The sequence below is a fragment of the Chenopodium album genome, chromosome 11 (genome assembly GCF_948465745.1).
Source record: "Chenopodium album chromosome 11, dcCheAlbu1.1, whole genome shotgun sequence".
Classification (NCBI taxonomy): Eukaryota; Viridiplantae; Streptophyta; class Magnoliopsida; order Caryophyllales; family Amaranthaceae; genus Chenopodium; species Chenopodium album.
Window position 1 is genome coordinate 42424603 of NC_137844.1, and position 23326 is coordinate 42447928.

Genomic DNA, 23326 nt, shown 5'->3' on the forward strand with positions numbered 1-23326 from the left:
GGCCACAAATTCAAGCTTGGCAAGGTTCGACATTTTTCACTATACAAAATATTGTTCAAAATTAGATCTCATAAAGTACCAAACATATACATATCAAAACATAATGGTTGATAATAAAAGTGTATACAAATAAAATAAGGATAATACTTAAAATAAGAATAAAAGCATGAAATAATAAAATAAAATACTACTGTATATTATAAAACTTGTTTACGCATAACCTCCAAAATTCCAAAATCATTGTAATGAATACTATATGATTCATGAATATATTACGGCTGTTTTCATAGACATGATTCATTAATAATTAGAACCTTGTATTGCTAAATTCATGAATAAATTGCCTAATTCACAATGTATACAAATAATCAGATTATTAGTGCACACAAGTCAAACATAATAATTCATCCAGAATATTAACATGATTATTCAACTCATAATTATTTAAGATACCAACAAAGAACAACCAAAATCTTCAACACGAGTATGTAACTTTATCCAAATTAACACTCACTACACCTATTGGAATAAAATGTCATCAACCAAAATAACAATTAGGACCAAAAATTCATGATTATAATCAACGCATGATAATGATAATTGTATCTATGATAAAATAATGATAATTGTAATCAACTCATACAATATTTATCCATGATAAAATAATCTATTAGAACAAAATAGCTTAATAATACAAAGTGAAGCTTACCTCAACGGGAGAAAAAAAAAATGTGTATGAAGTAGTGTATATTTCGTCAGTAACTCGGTTGATCCTCGTTATATTGTTTGATTAATGTTTTCTGCGATTCCTGATAACTAAAGTAATGGTGCTGATAACGTGTTATAAAATAAGGGGAAAGGGAGAATATTAGAGAGAGAGATGTAGATTGTAATTGTGTTATATCTCCTTTGATTTGCCCATGCTATATATATATACATAATGTAAGTATGTAACTTTCATGGAAATTAAGATTCCATTTAAGTGGGGGTTATAATAGAGGTAATTACATATGGGGGTTACAATGGGTGACATAATACTAGGGAGTTACAAATGATAATGAACATCCACGTTGAATATATTTTGTAACATTTATGGTAATGTAATAATCTTTTTTTTTTTTTTTTTCTCTCGAGTAACATTTTTTTTTATGGTAATGTAATCGGATGTAGCTTATTTTGGATATGTATTTGAATTACGACAATGATTTCATTCGACGTTGTGTATTAAAAATGCACATGCTATCAAATAAAATTAAACTATCAATGGAGTTTTCCCCTGCTAACATTGAATTTTCAAGAAATTACATTCCAAATGTGACGTAGTAGGATAGTACCTCAAAATCATACCAAAAAAAAAAAAAATCTATTGAAAGTTACATTAAACATACTACAGCAACAATACTGCATTAGATTTCAAAAAGATTACGCCATCCTTTTAGCAATACTCTGACATTAAATGACTGGGCTTTGTGGCGGATGTGAAGAACTTGCTGCGTATGCAACTTGGGAGCACGGTTCTACAATTATTTGTTGGGAAGGAACCTCATTGATAGTTTTTGCAGTAGGTTGGGCAGCCTATCAAGAAGATTGACAGTTTAGCTTCTGTTAGTTTATAGCATATAATTCATAAAAGTAATAGGAATGTATGTATCTATATGATTAGTTACCTGATAACGTTGTTTTTTCTCTCTTCTATGCTTGCATCAGGGATCATTAGAAAGGGGTTTTCCAGACTTTTGGATAGGTAATTCAGCTTGTGGATTTTTGCATGTTTTGATATTATGACCCAATTGCTTGCAATTACTGCACCTATTTTGCTTCCCTCCCAACCTAGTGGCTTTTTCAGTGGCATTATCTCCAATTGGTTGCTTCCCTTTTTTCTTTTGTGCGGCCTCCTCCGCTTCTCCTGGTGCAATTTTCCTCTTCTTCTTAGATGGCCTTCCAGGCATATTTTTGAAAGGTGGGGGTAAAGGCTCGGGAAAAGGTGTTCTCTCCCACTGTTTGGGACCGGGCATTGGTGGAACAACCTAGCTCATATGTGGCCGTGTACCTCTCCTTTGAATACCATTGCTCAACATAGTCCTCAGGATCAAGCCTAGTGTACACAATGCAAGCATATGCATGGTGACAGGGAATACCCGTCAATTCCCAACTATAACAACTGCATTTCTTTTTACCCAAATCAACAATAAAAATGTCATTAAAATACTCCACTTCAAACATAGTGTCACTGCTCTTAATCAACAGACAATACCTCCTCTGCTTCTCAGCCCACTCAAACTGTTTAGAAACATAAGGCATGTACCTCCCTAACATGCCTTTAACTCCCTCCCTTTTTTTACAAAATCTTTGCATTGTATATCTCCTCATCCATTCCATGTGGGTTAATATTGGTTTATCCCTAGCTGGCTTCAATACGTTGTTGAAACTTTCACACATATTATTACGCAACATCTTTGATTTAGGGATTGAGCTAAAGGCATGCCTACTCCAACACCTATTAGGAATTGCATCCATGTAGGCATGTGCAGCCTCAGACATTTCTTTTAGCAACTGCATTTGCTTATTAAACTCACACTACATCTACAAACAAACAAAATAATTAATCTCTTTAAAAAAAAAAAAAATCACCTTGATTAATTTGCAACAATTTCAAATAGTACCTCTGTTGTTGCTGTAGCACAACTCCACAATTGCTCTTTAAATGCTTGTCCTGGGAACTTGTCTTTGAAATTGGACCATATATTCCTCCAACAAAATCTCACTTCCGCCTTAGGCACAACATTTTGGAATGCTTCAAGTAAACCTTTTTTACAAATACATTGAAACATGACATTACCTATTGAATTTTTGTTTAAGAAAAAAAATTATTAATACAATGCAATTTGCGCAAAAACAAAACTTACTTTTTGTCTATCTGACATAAAAGTCCATCCGGCACCATCAATTGTACCGAGAGCAGAGGCAAGCAAATCAATAAACCAAGTCCAAGTATCTGTCTTTTCCACATCAACAACAGCCCAAGCAAGTGGATATATGTTGTTATTTCCACCGGTACCCACAGCAACCAAGCAACCAAACAAATCCCTGGATAGCTTCCTGCAAGGTGACACCCGTCCAAACCTATTATAGGCCTACAATCCACCATAAATCCCTCCAATACAGGTTTAAGACATATAAACATTCTTTGAAATATAGGTGGAGGCCTCTCAATGGACTCTGTATAGCAAATTGCCATACTCACTTCACAATATCTCTTAATGGCATGCACATAATCCCATACTCTCTTATACTGCTGTGCCCCATCCCCGTACAATATGTATTTTGCCCTAGCTCTAGCATACCATAACTTATAATACCCACATTGAACACCAAAATCTCTCATTATAGCTGCTCCGAACCCTTTAACTAGATGCCAATTTGGATCAGATCTCCATGTCTCTAAATACCTCTCAGCCAAGAACTCAGAAGTTACCTTCTTATTCCAGTTTTGAAACCTACAATTATGCTTCAGTCTCTGGCTTCTTATTTGAATTGTTTCCTCACCCTTCAATTTCCTTGCAACGATCTTAAAACTACACACATTTTTTCCACAAGCACACTCAACCCTTTTAGCTCTCTTTTCGTTCCAAGGACATGCACATCTATTGACACAATATGTAGTGAGCCTACTGTTATTATTGTGTAAAAGATAGTAGTCATAATGCTTTTCGACAGCATGTTGCCTTAATGCCTTCCTAAGGACTTTAACAGATGAAAATCTAAGGCCAGCTTTAAGATTTATAGGTTTGTTGAAATCTACCTCGGGATTGAATATAGGTGAGGGATCCACTTCTTCATCAGATCCACAAATACTCTTTGGATCATCAGATGCATACTCTACTTCACTTTCAAAGTTGAATTCACCCTCGAGATCTGCATTCAACCGAGCTTCACTTCTACTTGTTTGTCTCACAGGTTCAGTTAAGCCTATACTACACTAAACACCATCTAGTACATCATCAACAATGCTAACAGAAAATAAATCTTCCTGGAAAATATCGTCAAAGTCTCCCTCCTCAAATGGTACATCAGATTCACTATCTTCCGCTTTAGAGTTTGTCTCCCCTTCTTCACATTTATTAATTGTAGTTTGCTTGGGAGGTGCAGCCTTAGGCTTTCTAGGACTCCTCCTAGGAGGTAATTTAGTTGCGGGTTGCTTCTTTGGAGTTATCTTCTTCCTTGGAGTAAGCTTGTCTGGTGAGTTTGGGATGATGGTTTTCACTGGTGGTTCTTTTTGTGAGTTTGGGATGATGATTTTCACTGGTGGTTCTTTTTGTGAGTTTGGGATGATGGTTTTCACTGGTGGTTCTTTTTGTGAGTTAGGGAAGCTGTGTATCACCTCAACATGGTCAGGGACATGTTCTTTTTGTGAGTCTTGGTGGTTGGAAGCACATTGGGTTTTTGAACATTTATCCCAACCTGTTCCTTTTTCACAGTCAATAAAGGATGAGTTTGAGAAGGGGCTTTATGTGTTAATAAAGAGGATGGGTGGAAGATATTGGGGCCCACAAGATTTATATTCATAATCTCATCCTCCATAACAACAAATACAGTCACATATCCACTCTTATCTATGCTTTTTAATACATCCACAACATCATTGTCATCACACATCACCTTTCTTCCAGTGGTTAAATTTTTACCATACTTCCTGTACCAAAGCTTATATCTTCCATTAATTTTCAGTTTATCCCTAACAAAGTCATTTAAAAACCGTAAGCTAAAGCTCTTATAATTAAGTTGACCTTCCAACAACATTGCCCCCCCCCCCCCAGTCCATTCCACCATATTTTTATTAGTCTTAAAATTTCCACCATAAAACAAGCGTAGTCCAATCACATCAGGAGGAGGTTTAGTAATCAAATTCCTGTACAAGTACCAACATGCGATTGAAAACTATAAATTAACAATAACCAACCATTATTTGTTGTACTTACAACATATTAAACTAATAGAGTATACTGCAAAGTATATTCACACACCCAATTGCAAATATTAAAGTGCGAACCATAGATTAAAAAAAAATTAGGGCTTGTAATTAATTTAAATGTTGACATGCGAACAATATAATACTCCTACTGGGTATTAAAATAAAATTGACTACTTACTTTGTGCAAATCATGGCTTTATTTGTTGAAGAGCTTCCTCCAAAAGTGGTCCCTTTCTGTTCTCCATTGTAGACCCAATTGCATAGCATCGAAAGAGAATGAGAAGTGGAAAGAAGAAGAGAGGAGAGAGAGAGGAAAAGACCCGGCTCAGGGGTGGGCCACAATGTTCCGTTCGCTTTCGATCTTGCATCGGCCGCCCTAGGCCTAGGGGCGGGCCTCAATGTTCCATTCGCTTTCGACCTTGCATTGATATACACAAGGTTCATATTCTTTATTTTTAAGACTTCCAAAATTTATGATGAAAGTTGTGAAATAGTTGATTTTATTGGTAAAATTATGGTGATTTCATGTATTTTTGGTAAATTAATGGTGGAAATTCTTATCCTTGTTTATGTGATTGTATGATTTACAATGGTTTTTGATGGGGTTAATATACAGACACTGTTATTGGCCTAGTTTCGGAATTGCTATTTTATTTTTAAATGGTGTGCACTTTGATTCTTTTTGAGTTACACTATGACTGATTTGTTGGTTTTATGTTGTTTTTTCTTTTCCAAATTGATGGTGGAAATTGTGAACCTTGTTGATAAGAATGTAAGATTACCGTAGGTTTTGATGGTAGAAGTGTCAATTCTTATTTCACTTTTTGTTGGTTTGATACATTTCACAGGGAAAAGTGAAGCAAATTGTTGGTTCCACCCTTTTGGATTTGAAAGAAGGAGGATCATCATCATCAGCTCTTGTTACCAATTTTGTTTCTGATAAGCCGTCAGCTGAATATGCTAGGTTGTACAAGGATGATGGGCTTTTGGGTGGTCATGTTATCATGCTTGGCGCAGACCCTTTGAGCGAAGCTGCTGCAATTGAAGCCTTGCATGCTTTTCCTGGTGGGTTTTTTAAATTTTGATGGAAATTACTATAATAAGGTTAACAATAACAAGATTATCGATGTTACTATTATAATACATAGGTAGTAATTAATTCCATTCTATTCAACAGTTTCTCTTTCTCAATTGTTTTTGGACTATGTCTTCTTTATTAGTCTTGGCCTGATCTTCTCAAAATATGAGATTCTATTGTCCTTTGGGAAATAGCAGCTTGCTCCTTACAAAGTTTCTTAGTAGCCTCATCTAGACAACCTATTTATCTTTCTTTTGCTTCATAAACTTTTCAGTATATTTTTTGTTCTGTAAAAATGTTATATCTATAAAAGAGAAATTTAATGGCTAATTTCATTATGACCACCTTCTCATTGTTGATCAATATCAGTTCATAATCTGATTATTGAGGGGATTGTTACGTGTGTATTTATCTCAACTTGATTCGGGTCTTTGGCCACACAGTTTCAAAATCGTATCTCTAAAGATATGCCAAGAAAGATATTTCATCTACTGAACTAGAATGGTAACCTTCTAGGTGGTATGCAGGTTGGAGGTGGGATTAATTCCAAAAATGCGTTAAGTTATATTGAAGAGGGAGCCAGCCATGTCATCGTAACATCAGTAAGTGATTTCAGTTTGGTACTAACTTTATGCACCTTTTGTTTTTATGCATTGTTGGTGCGGAGATGGGGCAACCTAGATAGGCGTAAATTTTGCCTCACTGGGATTTGAAACTGATTTGAGTTGAGCTATTGAAAAGTTTTGTTGACTCACATTCTGGGTGTCATTGCTTTATTTATGATGACTATGGTTGTAACTCTTGCAAGTGTTATAGTATGCGTCTGCTGTGTGGGATAACTTGCTATATATAAAACTAGCTGCAATATATCTGAACGAATATTTGTAATGAGTTGACTTATAAGTTGAGTGGAAAAAGAGACAAGGCAGAAAAAAAAAAGAAAAAGGCTATGCAGCTTAGCCTCGACCTATGTTAGATGGACTCGGGAGCGGGTGTTAGACACAGACACAAATCCAATTGTCTGTCCGGCAAGTTCCAGAATCCAGAATTTTAGGATATGGGGAGTTGGGGACTCTGCCCAATGTATGGACATACGTAATTTTACCTCCGTTTGAAAAGAAAAAAACAAAAATCCTGTCCTTTCTTCAAAATAGAAAAGCCCACTAGCCCAAGCTATTACCTAAATGCCACCCAATAAAAATAAAATGAAACACTCCTGATACCTTCTAGCCCCACTTATCCATTAAGAACCTTCACAATTGAAAGCACATAAATCTAACCCATGTGACTTTTTTACTCTTTGAACTTCCACTACTAATTTATTTTGTCTTGTTTTGTTTTTTGTTTTTTGTTTTTGTTTTTTTTATATATTTATTTTATCTCTTTCTGTAAATGTGTTCCTATCTTTCCCCCAAATATCCTATTTTCTCCTCCTCCTCCAAGAAGCATTTTAATTACATTCTTCTCTTTTTTCCACTCTGAATGGAAGTGTCCAAATGCACAGTGACAAACACGGATTTCGTACCCATGTCTGTGTCATGTTGTGTCGACATAGGTACTATGAGCTATTTGCCGTGTCCTTGTAACTTAGACCCCAACCACTAAGGGTAGTTATAAAATGTGCATAGAAGACTCACAATTGGCCGTCGCATTTTGTCCTCACTCTTGCGCACTTGGATCTTAAGCGTGCTTGGCTTGGAGTATTCTTGGGATGGATGACCTATTAAGTTGCGTGAGTGAGTACAAAATGTGTGGGAAAAACTTATGTTGGTTTGTGGGCCAATTGTCACTATGCACATGTAGTAGATAACAAGATATCCTTGGTTGTTGGGGTGTCACACTTAAAATGTTTGATTATTTTTATGTAAACATTTTTGTAATTATTAAATTATATTTGAGCTTATTCACTAGGCTTTTGATGTAGGCTTACTTAATTTGGTTTGTTAATGTTTTGAGCCAAACATGAACTCAAGTGAGCCAAGCTTTATTAAGTCGATCTCAAATAGTTCACGAACACGTTAGGCTCATTTTCACCCCTAGTTGGATGGGTGGGGTATTGCATACATATTTCAATGTTCATACCCATGTTAATGTTAGTGCTTACCAATACTCCTAATATTTAAGTAGTTAGTGTTGCTATGTACACCCAGCACCATGAACTTAATTTTTAGATGGTGTCATATAGGTTAATAATCCTTGAATTAGAGGGGTATTTGTAATTTGTTTTATTTATTTATTTTAATAGTTTTACAACAATAACAAAGCCTTAATCCCAAAATACTTGCTTTTTTAACAAGTGAAAATTATTGACTTTTGGAGGGCCATGATATAAGAATCTTTTTATGTTTGTGTTTCACCAAAAATGTTTCTACCGACGTGAAGTTTCTTATTACTTCTTGTTCTTTTCCATCAGGTGTCTATTAAAACTTTGCAAAGAGCTAAATGATTATATTTAGACTATTTAAGTTGAAAATTTTAATTTTTTGTTACATGCAAATGGGAATTTAAAACCCTAATTGTAGAATATCTCTGCAAAAGTTTACAGACTACTAGCTGAAGATGTTCTTTTTAATGTTTGCTATCCGGAGAACTAGACTTTCTATAAAATGATTTTTGATTTGAAGCACAGAAACAATTAGATTAAGTGATTTTGTCCTTTTTAACTCGTTATATTATAGTGCATTGTTAGATGTATCATGTATGTAATGCCACTTGCTTATCCTTTTAATGCCATTAAATAAGGATTTTGTGGCAGCTATGTGTCATTTAATAGACGAATTGACTTTTTAAAATGCAAGTGAGTTGGATAAATTTTACAGTATCGGGTTTGAATATCCTGTTTTACCACTGCTTATATGTATGTGATTGCTTTTTAATCTCCGCTAATGGTGCTATAAAATTTGCCATGATGCTCTAAAATTTTCCCTTGTGTTTATTGCAGCTTTCTTAGACTGTCTTATTCAATTCATTATTTGTTCCATTGATTTTATTTGTTCAATTGTGCTTAACTTCTCTTAAGCAGAAACTAGGTAGCTTCAAATGACTACTGCACAGTATTTCTTCTATTTTTGGTTTCTTGAAAATTCCCTTTTCAAAGCGTATTATGCACTACATGTTGACTTTACCTTACACGTGATTGCAGTATGTGTTCAACAATGGGCAAATGGACCTTGATAGGCTTAAGGATCTGGTCTGCACTGTTGGAAAAGAAAGGCTTGTGTTAGATTTGAGCTGCAGAAAGAAGGTACAGCTCTCGTGTTAGATCCTCTCAAATCTAAAAAATGTGATATTCCTTCCGTGTTTTTTTTTTACAAGCTAGAGTTGGGATTTTCCACTATTCATATGTCATTGACTTGATTTTTTTACCCATATATAAAACATAAATATGATCATATAATATCTTGTTGGATTTGTTATAATGTCTACTTTTAAAAATTAATTTTTTCATAATGTTTACTAACCTCTAATTAAAGATATTGATGGTCAAAGTTGCGTCTCGGCAAATATAACTCTAGCTTAAAAAAAAAAAAAAAAGGTTAAAGGAGGCTCACTTGATTAAATGAAAGCAATTTTGATAACATTAATTATTATTGAAATACAAATGAAGAGGAAAATATCTCGACTTCTCATTTATTTGAATTAACTAGGCGGCTAACGTGCGAGATGCGCGCGTCATAGCTAGCCATGTCCGGATGTTCTTTCGGTTTGGAATTGTTAGTAGCGCTAATTAGGGAAAATATGTGAACAAATATTTTTAGGGTTATAAAATGTCCACACACTATTTTTAAGAGTTACAAAATAAAAACCAATTAACATTAATGAGGGCAAATATATAAATAAATATTTTAGGGAAATTATCATCCTATTCATAAAGTGTGGTCATTACTTTAAGGGGTATATATATAAATAAACACTTTTAGGAGTATAATAGTCTTAAAAAGGTAGGGATTAAATAGATTAAAAAAATTGACAATGATATATCATTTTACTATGATATAGTAAGATTGAAACAACAACAACAACAATAACATCAACAAAGCCTTAGTCCCAAAATGATATGATATATTAAGATTGACAATGTTACAAAATTATACCTATGTTAGAGATATATTTATTCACTATGTTCTCGAGATGGAATAAAATTTGCACATTAAATAAAGAAAAATTTGCAAATTGCAGCCATTTAAAGTATAAGTTTTGCAAATTGCAGTTTTTTCTTCTCCAGTAACATTTTATTTATTGTTATAAAATAAGGGGAAAGGGAGAATATAAGAGAGAGAGAGATGTAGATTGTAATTGTGTTATATCTCCTTTGATTTGCCCATGCTATATATATATACATAATGTAAGTATGTAACCTTCATGGAAATTAAGATTCCATTTAAGTGGGGGTTACAATAGAGGTAATTACATATGGGGGTTACAATGGGTGGCATAATACTAGGGAGTTACAAATGATAATAAACATCCACATTGAATATATTTTGTAACACTTCCCCTTGGATGGACATTATCTAAAATAGATTTAATGCACATATATGCTGCCTCATTAAAAACCTTTCCATTGGGGAAAAACCATGGATAAGGGAAAAAGAGTGCAGTGTGCAATTACTCCCCCTCATTATTATATCACTAAAGATCTTTGAGATGGCGCAATCCAATACGATAAACTAACTTTTTAAATGTTGCGGTCGGAAGAGCCTTAGTGAATAAGTCTGCTAAATTCTCACTTGAACGAATCGGCAATACATTTATATTTCCATCCTTCTGAAGATTGTGAGTGAAGAAAAATTTGGGTAAGATGTGATTTGTTCTGTCACCTTTGATGTATCCTTCCTTAAGTTGAGCTATACAAGCTGCATTATCCTCATGTAGAGTTGTCGGTGCCTCTTTCTCAGATGATAACTTCTTTTATATGTTGAACTACCGACCTTAACCATACACATTCACGACTAGCCTTGTGAATTGCTAAAATCTCAGAATGATTGGAAGAAGTAGCTGCAATGGTTTGTTTCATAAAACGCCAAGAAATGGCTTTACCACCATGTGTGAACACATATCCAGTTTGCGATCAACCATTATGAGGATCAGATAAATAACCTTCATCTACATCCGCAAAACCAATCAAATTTTCTTTGGATAACTTTGGGAAAAATAAACCTATATCCTTCGTACCTTGGAGATAACAAAGTAAATGTTTAATTCCATTCCAATGCCTTCGGGTTGGACATGAACTAAACCTTGCTAATAAATTAACTGAAAATGATATGTCGGGTCGTGTATGACTTACAAGGTACATTAGTGCTCCAATTGCACTAAGATATGGTACTTCAGGACCAAGAATTTCTTCATCATTTTCCCGAGGTCGGAATGGATCTTTCTCTACATCAAGTGATCTTACAACCATAGGGCTGACAATGGATGTGCTGTATTCATAGAAAATCTTTTAAGAATTTTTCCTATTTATGTTGATTGATGCACAAGGATTCCATTCTCTAGGTGCTCTATTTGTAACCCTAAGCAAAATTTTGTCTTTCCAAGATTTTTTATTTCGAACTCTTTCTTTTAATAATTGACGGTCACCGAAATCTCTTCAGGAGTTCCAATGATATTCAAATCATCAACATACACTGCAATTATAACAAATTCCGATCCAAATTTCTTTATAAAAATACATGGGCTAATAAGATCATTCTTATAACCTTCTTTTAACAAATACTCGCTTAGACGGTTATACCACATACGCCCAGATTGTTTCAATGCATAAAGGGATTTGTTCAATTTAATACAGAAATGTTCTCGAGAACCAGACTTTGCTGCTTCTGGCAGCTTAAACCCTTCTGGGATATTCATATAAATATCATTATCCAGTGGGCCATATAAATAAGCAGTGACTACATCCATCAAACGTAAGTCAAGTCTTTCTCTTATTGTCAGACTAATCAAAAATCTAAAAATCGTTCATCCACCACAGGAGAATATGTCTCCTTATAATCAATACCGGGTCTTTGTGAGAATTCTTGTGCAACTAATCGTGCCTTATATCTTACAACTTCACCCTTTTCATTTCTCTTTCGCACAAAGACCCATTTATATCCCACTGGCTTTACACCTTCAGGTGTACGGATTACAGGTTCGAATACTTCTCTTTTTTGAAGAGATTTTAATTCTGCTTTAATTGCTTCTTTCCATTTTGGCCAATCATTTCTTTGTCTACATTCTTCAATAGATTTTGGTTCATGATCCTCATTATTATCCATAACATCTAATGCTACATTGCATGCAAAAACATCATCGACGTCGATTTGATTTCGGTTCCATGTAATTCCAGACATGATATAATTTATTGAAATTTCTTCATTATCAGGTACCTGAATTTCTTCTTGTATCATGTCTAAATTCTATTCGGGAGATCCTTCGGAAATTGTTTCTTCAATTTGACCATCATCAATCAATGCTCCTTTTCTTTTCCGAGGATTCTTATCTTTGGAACCTATTGGTCTTCCACGTTTCTGACGTGGTTTAGACTCATTAGCAAATTTATTCTGTCCTTCCGGGACATCTATTTTAAATGGAGCATTTACAGCTGGAATATGTGACTTGGTCACTCTTTTTGGGTCAGCAAACGAGTCTGGCAATTGATTTGCTAAACTTTGTAAATGAATTATCTTTTGAACTTCCAATTCACATTGTTTAGTTCGAGGATCAATATAAGATAATGATAATTCATTCCATTTAATTTCTTTTTCCAGCTCTCTTTTCTCCCCCTAATGTTGGGAAAAGTGACTCGTTAAAATGACAATCCGCAAAACGAGCCGTAAATAAATCCCCTGTTGTAGGCTCAAGATATTTAATTATTGACGGGGATTCAAACCCAAAATATATTCCCAACCTCCTTTGAGGACCCATCTTAGAGCGTTGTGGTGGAGCTATTGAAACATAAACCGCACATCCAAAAATTCTGAGATGGGAAATATTTGGTTCCTGACCATAAACCAATTGTAATGGGGAGAACTTGTGATAACTTGTTGGCCTAATGCGAATTAGTGCTGCTGCATGTAATATAGCATGTTCCCAAGCAGAAATTGGGAGATTGGATTTCATAAGCAATGGTTTAGCAATTAACTGAAGACGTTTAATTAATGATTCTGCCAAACCATTTTGTGTATGAACATGTGCTATATGATGTTCAACATTTATCCCAATGGACATGCAATAATCATCATTGAAAGCTTGAGATGTAAATTCACCAGCATTATCAAGTCGAATAGTCTTAATAGAAGTATCTGGAAAATGTGCCCGTAACTTAATTAATTGGGCAAGTAATCTCGCAAACGCCAAGTTACGAGTTGATAACAAGGACACATGTGACCATCTAGTTGATGCATCAATTAAAACCATAAAATATCTAAATGGTCCACATGGAGGGTGTATGGGCCCACAAATATCTCCTTGTATGCGTTCCAGAAAACTAATTGATTCAAAATTAATTTTAGCCGGTGATGGGCGAATTATCAACTTGCCTTTTGAGCAAGCAGCACATGAAAAATTATTATGAAGAATCTGTTGGCTCTTCAAAGAATGTCCACATGAATTTGTAATTATTTTTCGCATCATTATTGAACCGGGATTGCCTAACCGGTCATGCCAAACAACAAAATTATCATTAAACTTGCATGAGTTTCAATAGTATTAATTTTTGTGTAGTACAAACCAATGGAGAAAACATGTTTTGTGCCTCGAGTTATATTCGTGATTTGAAGGCATTCGTTATTTTCTTCATTAATTGTCTCAATATGATAACCATTGTTGCGAATATCCGTAAAACTTAATAAAAGGTTTTGAGACAATGGGGAGTATAAAGCATCAATTATTTTAATTTCAGTTCCCAAGGCAATTTTATAGTGGCTCTTCCGAAGCCTTCAATGATATTTGTACTACCCGATATGGTACTCACATTAATCCTTTTCATCATCAAATGAGAGAAATATTTTTTATTTTTAAGTATTGTATGAGTAGTTGCACTATCAGCAAGACATAATTCTTCACCATTCATAGCAAACTGAACTTGAGTAATATCCATGTTCTTCATGAAATAAAATATATGTCAAAATATTACTCATAAAAATAAAGATGATAAATAAATAAATCAATAAAAACACCCAAATAGTTCATAAATTCATAAAACATATAAAGTCCTTATTACAACCATAGAAAATAACTTAAGTAAATCATTAGAATAAGAAAACTAAGTCTAATACTTAAAACTGACACAAATCAATATAATTTTAATTATTCCCTTCTAGCAGTGAAGAAATCAGCAACTTCTAAGTGAGTTGTACTGCCAAAATCAAAATTATTTCCTTCCAGGGAAGCAGGAAATCAGCAACATCGAAATGATTTGCATTTCCAAAATCAAAGTCACCTTCACCATCTTCAAGAACAAGGTTTGCTTCAACTTTCTTTCCTTTCTTCAATGATTCTTGGTAAAGTTCAACAAGATGCTTTGGAGTTCTACAAACCCGAGACCAATGGCCTTCTCCTCCACAATGGTAACATATATTGGTCTCACTTTTCTCTTTATCATCCCTATGTTCCCACTTCCGGTGAGAATGTGAGTTTGTGAAATGACTTCCACGACCTCTACCATATCCACTAAAACCGCGCCCACGACCGCGACCACGCCATTGGCCACGACCGCCATCGCGACCTCTACCTCGACTAGTACTGCTGGAATGGTCTTTGTTTTTAGTTTATTTCCCGTTATGGGTTGTCACATTCATTTCAGGGAATGGAGTAGAGCCAGTAGGACGTGATTCATGATTTTTCATTAACAACTCGTTGTTTTGCTCGGCCACAAGAAGACAAGATATTAATTCAGAATATTTTTAAAAGCCTTTTTCTTTATATTGTGTCTGCAGGACAATATTATTAGCATGGAAAGTGGAATATGTCTTTTCAAGCATTTCTGCGTCAGTAATATTTTCTCCACATAATTTCAATTGAGACGTTATTTTAAACATAGCTGAGTTATAGCAGATTTAAAATCTTGCAATCTCAAATTCAACCATTCATAACGAGCTCTAGGGAGTATCACTGTTTTTTGGTGGTCATACCTTTCCTTTAGATTACTCCAAAGGATTTGTGGGTCTTTCACAGTTAAATATTCATTTTTTAGCCCTTCATGGAGGTGATGGCGAAGGAAAATCATGGCTTTAGCCTTATCTTGAGGTGTTGCCTTATTAGCCTCTTTGATTGTTTCACCAAGCCCTTTAGCATGTAGGTGTATTTCAGCATCTAGCACCCATGATAAATAATTCTTTCCGGTAATATCAAGGGCCACAAATTCAAGCTTGGCAAGGTTCGACATTTTTCACTATACAAAATATTGTTCAAAATTAGATCTCATAAAGTACCAAACATATACATATCAAAACATAATGGTTGATAATAAAAGTGTATACAAATAAAATAAGGATAATACTTAAAATAAGAATAAAAGCATGAAATAATAAAATAAAATACTACTGTATATTATAAAACTTGTTTACGCATAACCTCCAAAATTCCAAAATCATTGTAATGAATACTATATGATTCATGAATATATTACGGCTGTTTTCATAGACATGATTCATTAATAATTAGAACCTTGTATTGCTAAATTCATGAATAAATTGCCTAATTCACAATGTATACAAATAATCAGATTATTAGTGCACACAAGTCAAACATAATAATTCATCCAGAATATTAACATGATTATTCAACTCATAATTATTTAAGATACCAACAAAGAACAACCAAAATCTTCAACACGAGTATGTAACTTTATCCAAATTAACACTCACTACACCTATTGGAATAAAATGTCATCAACCAAAATAACAATTAGGACCAAAAATTCATGATTATAATCAACGCATGATAATGATAATTGTATCTATGATAAAATAATGATAATTGTAATCAACTCATACAATATTTATCCATGATAAAATAATCTATTAGAACAAAATAGCTTAATAATACAAAGTGAAGCTTACCTCAACGGGAGAAAAAAAAAATGTGTATGAAGTAGTGTATATTTCGTCAGTAACTCGGTTGATCCTCGTTATATTGTTTGATTAATGTTTTCTGCGATTCCTGATAACTAAAGTAATGGTGCTGATAACGTGTTATAAAATAAGGGGAAAGGGAGAATATTAGAGAGAGAGATGTAGATTGTAATTGTGTTATATCTCCTTTGATTTGCCCATGCTATATATATATACATAATGTAAGTATGTAACTTTCATGGAAATTAAGATTCCATTTAAGTGGGGGTTATAATAGAGGTAATTACATATGGGGGTTACAATGGGTGACATAATACTAGGGAGTTACAAATGATAATGAACATCCACGTTGAATATATTTTGTAACATTTATGGTAATGTAATAATCTTTTTTTTTTTTTTTTTCTCTCGAGTAACATTTTTTTTTATGGTAATGTAATCGGATGTAGCTTATTTTGGATATGTATTTGAATTACGACAATGATTTCATTCGACGTTGTGTATTAAAAATGCACATGCTATCAAATAAAATTAAACTATCAATGGAGTTTTCCCCTGCTAACATTGAATTTTCAAGAAATTACATTCCAAATGTGACGTAGTAGGATAGTACCTCAAAATCATACCAAAAAAAAAAAAAATCTATTGAAAGTTACATTAAACATACTACAGCAACAATACTGCATTAGATTTCAAAAAGATTACGCCATCCTTTTAGCAATACTCTGACATTAAATGACTGGGCTTTGTGGCGGATGTGAAGAACTTGCTGCGTATGCAACTTGGGAGCACGGTTCTACAATTATTTGTTGGGAAGGAACCTCATTGATAGTTTTTGCAGTAGGTTGGGCAGCCTATCAAGAAGATTGACAGTTTAGCTTCTGTTAGTTTATAGCATATAATTCATAAAAGTAATAGGAATGTATGTATCTATATGATTAGTTACCTGATAACGTTGTTTTTTCTCTCTTCTATGCTTGCATCAGGGATCATTAGAAAGGGGTTTTCCAGACTTTTGGATAGGTAATTCAGCTTGTGGATTTTTGCATGTTTTGATATTATGACCCAATTGCTTGCAATTACTGCACCTATTTTGCTTCCCTCCCAACCTAGTGGCTTTTTCAGTGGCATTATCTCCAATTGGTTGCTTCCCTTTTTTCTTTTGTGCGGCCTCCTCCGCTTCTCCTGGTGCAATTTTCCTCTTCTTCTTAGATGGCCTTCCAGGCATATTTTTGAAAGGTGGGGGTAAAGGCTCGGGAAAAGGTGTTCTCTCCCACTGTTTGGGACCGGGCATTGGTGGAACAACCTAGCTCATATGTGGCCGTGTACCTCTCCTTTGAATACCATTGCTCAACATAGTCCTCAGGATCAAGCCTAGTGTACACAATGCAAGCATATGCATGGTGACAGGGAATACCCGTCAATTCCCAACTATAACAACTGCATTTCTTTTTACCCAAATCAACAATAAAAATGTCATTAAAATACTCCACTTCAAACATAGTGTCACTGCTCTTAATCAACAGACAATACCTCCTCTGCTTCTCAGCCCACTCAAACTGTTTAGAAACATAAGGCATGTACCTCCCTAACATGCCTTTAACTCCCTCCCTTTTTTTACAAAATCTTTGCATTGTATATCTCCTCATCCATTCCATGTGGGTTAATATTGGTTTATCCCTAGCTGGCTTCAATACGTTGTTGAAACTTTCACACATATTATTACGCAACATCTTTGATTTAGGGATTGAGCTAAAGGCATGCCTACTCCAACACCTATTAGGAATTGCATCCATGTAGGCATGTGCAGCCTCAGACATTTCTTTTAGCAACTGCATTTGCTTATTAAACTCACACTACATCTACAAACAAACAAAATAATTAATCTCTTTAAAAAAAAAAAAAATCACCTTGATTAATTTGCAACAATTTCAAATAGTACCTCTGTTGTTGCTGTAGCACAACTCCACAATTGCTCTTTAAATGCTTGTCCTGGGAACTTGTCTTTGAAATTGGACCATATATTCCTCCAACAAAATCTCACTTCCGCCTTAGGCACAACATTTTGGAATGCTTCAAGTAAACCTTTTTTACAAATACATTGAAACATGACATTACCTATTGAATTTTTGTTTAAGAAAAAAAATTATTAATACAATGCAATTTGCGCAAAAACAAAACTTACTTTTTGTCTATCTGACATAAAAGTCCATCCGGCACCATCAATTGTACCGAGAGCAGAGGCAAGCAAATCAATAAACCAAGTCCAAGTATCTGTCTTTTCCACATCAACAACAGCCCAAGCAAGTGGATATATGTTGTTATTTCCACCGGTACCCACAGCAACCAAGCAACCAAACAAATCCCTGGATAGCTTCCTGCAAGGTGACACCCGTCCAAACCTATTATAGGCCTACAATCCACCATAAATCCCTCCAATACAGGTTTAAGACATATAAACATTCTTTGAAATATAGGTGGAGGCCTCTCAATGGACTCTGTATAGCAAATTGCCATACTCACTTCACAATATCTCTTAATGGCATGCACATAATCCCATACTCTCTTATACTGCTGTGCCCCATCCCCGTACAATATGTATTTTGCCCTAGCTCTAGCATACCATAACTTATAATACCCACATTGAACACCAAAATCTCTCATTATAGCTGCTCCGAACCCTTTAACTAGATGCCAATTTGGATCAGATCTCCATGTCTCTAAATACCTCTCAGCCAAGAACTCAGAAGTTACCTTCTTATTCCAGTTTTGAAACCTACAATTATGCTTCAGTCTCTGGCTTCTTATTTGAATTGTTTCCTCACCCTTCAATTTCCTTGCAACGATCTTAAAACTACACACATTTTTTCCACAAGCACACTCAACCCTTTTAGCTCTCTTTTCGTTCCAAGGACATGCACATCTATTGACACAATATGTAGTGAGCCTACTGTTATTATTGTGTAAAAGATAGTAGTCATAATGCTTTTCGACAGCATGTTGCCTTAATGCCTTCCTAAGGACTTTAACAGATGAAAATCTAAGGCCAGCTTTAAGATTTATAGGTTTGTTGAAATCTACCTCGGGATTGAATATAGGTGAGGGATCCACTTCTTCATCAGATCCACAAATACTCTTTGGATCATCAGATGCATACTCTACTTCACTTTCAAAGTTGAATTCACCCTCGAGATCTGCATTCAACCGAGCTTCACTTCTACTTGTTTGTCTCACAGGTTCAGTTAAGCCTATACTACACTAAACACCATCTAGTACATCATCAACAATGCTAACAGAAAATAAATCTTCCTGGAAAATATCGTCAAAGTCTCCCTCCTCAAATGGTACATCAGATTCACTATCTTCCGCTTTAGAGTTTGTCTCCCCTTCTTCACATTTATTAATTGTAGTTTGCTTGGGAGGTGCAGCCTTAGGCTTTCTAGGACTCCTCCTAGGAGGTAATTTAGTTGCGGGTTGCTTCTTTGGAGTTATCTTCTTCCTTGGAGTAAGCTTGTCTGGTGAGTTTGGGATGATGGTTTTCACTGGTGGTTCTTTTTGTGAGTTTGGGATGATGATTTTCACTGGTGGTTCTTTTTGTGAGTTTGGGATGATGGTTTTCACTGGTGGTTCTTTTTGTGAGTTAGGGAAGCTGTGTATCACCTCAACATGGTCAGGGACATGTTCTTTTTGTGAGTCTTGGTGGTTGGAAGCACATTGGGTTTTTGAACATTTATCCCAACCTGTTCCTTTTTCACAGTCAATAAAGGATGAGTTTGAGAAGGGGCTTTATGTGTTAATAAAGAGGATGGGTGGAAGATATTGGGGCCCACAAGATTTATATTCATAATCTCATCCTCCATAACAACAAATACAGTCACATATCCACTCTTATCTATGCTTTTTAATACATCCACAACATCATTGTCATCACACATCACCTTTCTTCCAGTGGTTAAATTTTTACCATACTTCCTGTACCAAAGCTTATATCTTCCATTAATTTTCAGTTTATCCCTAACAAAGTCATTTAAAAACCGTAAGCTAAAGCTCTTATAATTAAGTTGACCTTCCAACAACATTGCCCCCCCCCCCCCCCAGTCCATTCCACCATATTTTTATTAGTCTTAAAATTTCCACCATAAAACAAGCGTAGTCCAATCACATCAGGAGGAGGTTTAGTAATCAAATTCCTGTACAAGTACCAACATGCGATTGAAAACTATAAATTAACAATAACCAACCATTATTTGTTGTACTTACAACATATTAAACTAATAGAGTATACTGCAAAGTATATTCACACACCCAATTGCAAATATTAAAGTGCGAACCATAGATTAAAAAAAAATTAGGGCTTGTAATTAATTTAAATGTTGACATGCGAACAATATAATACTCCTACTGGGTATTAAAATAAAATTGACTACTTACTTTGTGCAAATCATGGCTTTATTTGTTGAAGAGCTTCCTCCAAAAGTGGTCCCTTTCTGTTCTCCATTGTAGACCCAATTGCATAGCATCGAAAGAGAATGAGAAGTGGAAAGAAGAAGAGAGGAGAGAGAGAGGAAAAGACAAAATGGGTATAAGTGAATTCAAAGGTTTTTTTTTTTTTTTTTTTTTTTTTTTTTTTTTTTTTTTTTTTTTTTTTTGACGTGTTGATACAGTATTAACTAAACTATGGTTAAATAAGATAACAGTTTACATTATTTTGGGGTTAATTTGGATGGAAAATAGAATCGGGCTGCAATTAACAAGTTAGTACAACTTTTGGGCTGCAATTTACAATTTTTTTTTTTTTAAATGGCTGCAATTTGCAAAACTTATACTTTAAATGGCTGCAATTTGCAAATTTTCCTTAAATAAATAAAAAGTTTAGAAGAAATTAGCATTGGGGCTCTTTTTTCATGGGATGTAGGATCCTGCAAATGTCCATTATGTCCGGCCTTGGTCTTGGTTCCTTGGGAAGTCAGCTGCTGCACTTGATCTTCCTAAGATATTGTAATTTCTGTTCTGTCAAAGTCATTCCACCTTAAGTTGATCATAAAGTCATAACCTTGCCAAGGGCTGAATGTTGATTGGTCTTAAGGCTGGGTTAATAGCCCATTTTTTCTCATTTGTCAAGTGGCCTATGCTCACCCTTTCAAGATCCAAGGCTGCAATTAATCTGGTTGACTGTTCCCTAATTTCGTTTTATTCTAATAAAGAACTGCTGTGCTGATTCTCTTGTAGGAAGGTAAATACGCTATTGTAACTGACAGATGGCAGAAATTTAGCAATGTATATGTTGATGAGCAGACTTTGGAATTTCTTGCTGCCTATGCTGATGAATTTTTGGTACATGGTGTGGATGTTGAAGGCAAAAAGTGAGTCTGAGTTTTGTTTCTTCTTTGCTCTAGTCATTTCATTATCCTTGGGCTTGATCAACAAAAAGCCTAATTTTATTTCTACGTAGTACATATAATGGACAAATAGTCTTTAGCCTGAAGACTTGTTAACTGTCACTTAGAAATTTTCCGAAGACTTGAAGAGTTAACTTTAGTTCTTGCTACATTAGATTGAGTATGGTATAATTTGACTGCTTGATTATTGCAGATTGGGAATCGACGAAGAGCTTGTTTCTTTACTTGGAAAATACTCACCAGTAAGTAAACAGTATGTTTGGCTATGTTCTATATTTCTGATATTTAAACACTCATATGCTCAGCAATTAGGAATAACTTTTCTTTGCTTTTCCATATTGATTGAAGGGAAGGTATGTTAACAACTGCATTTATATTAATGCGTTATGATGAGTTGTTCTGAAGTACACTTATGTGTAGACGGAAAATAAGGAGAATGTTTTCAATCTTGGTCTTTCTTTTGGGTTCTGCATACGAAATTATACTACCAGACCACAACATTATCTTGCAGGTGGTGTTAAAAAATAAGGGAAACACAAGATGAAAGAAAAACCTCCGTCTAGAATTGATACATTTATACTTTAGTTTAATTGATCTGTCGCTGTGATAATGCTCAGAATTAATACCATGAAAACGTTATTGCAAAAGGACCTCTCAGATTATCAGATCTTAACTAGGGCTGTTAAGCCATTCACATTGTTTACCCTTGGTCTTGGCGAACAACTCCATTTCGGTGAAGCATTTTTGACTCATGGTTAAGTGGTTCATTGGCATGAGCAGTCTTATTCATTTTTGTTAAAACATGACACTAACACACTATATATGGTAGTTACATATATCAGCTTGTCTTAGGGGTCAAGATACACAATTTCGGGATAATGAGTTAAATCTTCCTGCAAGGTTCTTATATTATGGTGTAGAAATTGTACTATTTAAAGAGCATCTATAGATTATAAAATATATAGAACCAGATAGGTATTATAAATTGCTAAATAGTTATGTTCGATTTTTGCCTTTCACCTGAACTAGATGTAGCCAGCCCCATCTTTGGGAGGCTTCAATTGCTGTTGTTTTACCTTACGAATATGAGCATGCCACCAAATTTTGTACTGTATATGCTGATATGGTTTTTTCTCAGATTCCAGTTACCTATGCTGGCGGTGTGACAGTTATGGAGGATCTAGAAAAGATTAAGGTGGCTGGCAATGAGCGAGTTGATGTAACTGTTGGTAGTGCTTTGGATATATTTGGGGGTAGTTTACCCTACAAAGATGTCATTGCATGGCACCTTAAGCAGGAGTCCGGCAGCTAGTTTTCTATTTTTTGTCATCTTTGAACCGGTTCTCTTCTAACACCATTGTTAAAGACACAGATCCGCTTCACTAGTCAAATTCACCTGCTGCAAAGACCTTAATTTGCTTAACAAGGTGTTGTTAATGACTCAATGTTATTGTTGTATTGTCCCTTTAGTCTTGTTTCGAATTGGCCTTGCCATTCTAAGTTCTCAATTTTGATGTTATGCTTAGCTATTTGATTATTATGTTTTTGGCAAGGATTGAATAAAAAAGAATTTATTTTGACTTTTTATTGAAAGCTATTGAGAAAATATTAGACTGGGATTCTTAAACCGGATTGGCCCAGACTAGACTCGGAATGGTCTATGAAGTGTAATTTTTTTCATTCCAATCTGGACCTGAAATTCTGGTTTGATCTGGTTTTGGATCTTTTGGACTTGATTTGTTAGTTTAAAAAAAATTGCTCCAACATCACAAATTCACATTGATGTTCTAACTGCCAAGTGAACCTAAATATGTTTACT

The 23326-nt window shown here is 34.8% G+C and overlaps 4 protein-coding genes across 4 annotated transcripts; 1 reads left to right on the plus strand and 3 right to left on the minus strand.

Moving 5' to 3' along the window:
* Nucleotides 1-906: 906 nt before the first annotated feature.
* LOC145566634 (uncharacterized) lies at nt 907-4800 on the minus strand. Its single transcript, XM_081625990.1, has 5 exons — nt 4462-4800; nt 2907-3979; nt 2664-2806; nt 1668-2583; nt 907-1575 (listed from the first exon to the last, which is right to left on the minus strand). The coding sequence occupies exons 1-3, from the start codon at nt 4798-4800 to the stop codon at nt 2797-2799; spliced, it is 1422 nt and encodes a 473-aa protein (XP_081482116.1). The 3' UTR covers nt 907-1575; nt 1668-2583; nt 2664-2796.
* LOC145566633 (uncharacterized) lies at nt 1704-2559 on the minus strand. The gene is made up of 2 exons (XM_081625989.1): nt 2051-2559; nt 1704-1938 (listed from the first exon to the last, which is right to left on the minus strand). The coding sequence occupies exons 1-2, from the start codon at nt 2557-2559 to the stop codon at nt 1704-1706; spliced, it is 744 nt and encodes a 247-aa protein (XP_081482115.1).
* Nucleotides 4801-5248: 448 nt separating the features above from the next.
* Nucleotides 5249-23142, plus strand: LOC145566635 (1-(5-phosphoribosyl)-5-[(5-phosphoribosylamino)methylideneamino] imidazole-4-carboxamide isomerase HISN3, chloroplastic-like). The gene is made up of 7 exons (XM_081625991.1): nt 5249-5410; nt 5821-6037; nt 6567-6652; nt 9193-9294; nt 21338-21471; nt 21701-21749; nt 22646-23142. Exons 1-7 carry the CDS (start codon nt 5249-5251, stop codon nt 22817-22819), a joined length of 924 nt encoding a protein of 307 aa, XP_081482117.1. The 3' UTR covers nt 22820-23142.
* LOC145568013 (uncharacterized) lies at nt 16294-20187 on the minus strand. The gene is made up of 5 exons (XM_081627459.1): nt 19849-20187; nt 18294-19366; nt 18051-18193; nt 17055-17970; nt 16294-16962 (listed from the first exon to the last, which is right to left on the minus strand). The coding sequence occupies exons 1-3, from the start codon at nt 20185-20187 to the stop codon at nt 18184-18186; spliced, it is 1422 nt and encodes a 473-aa protein (XP_081483585.1). The 3' UTR covers nt 16294-16962; nt 17055-17970; nt 18051-18183.
* Nucleotides 23143-23326: the final 184 nt, after the last annotated feature.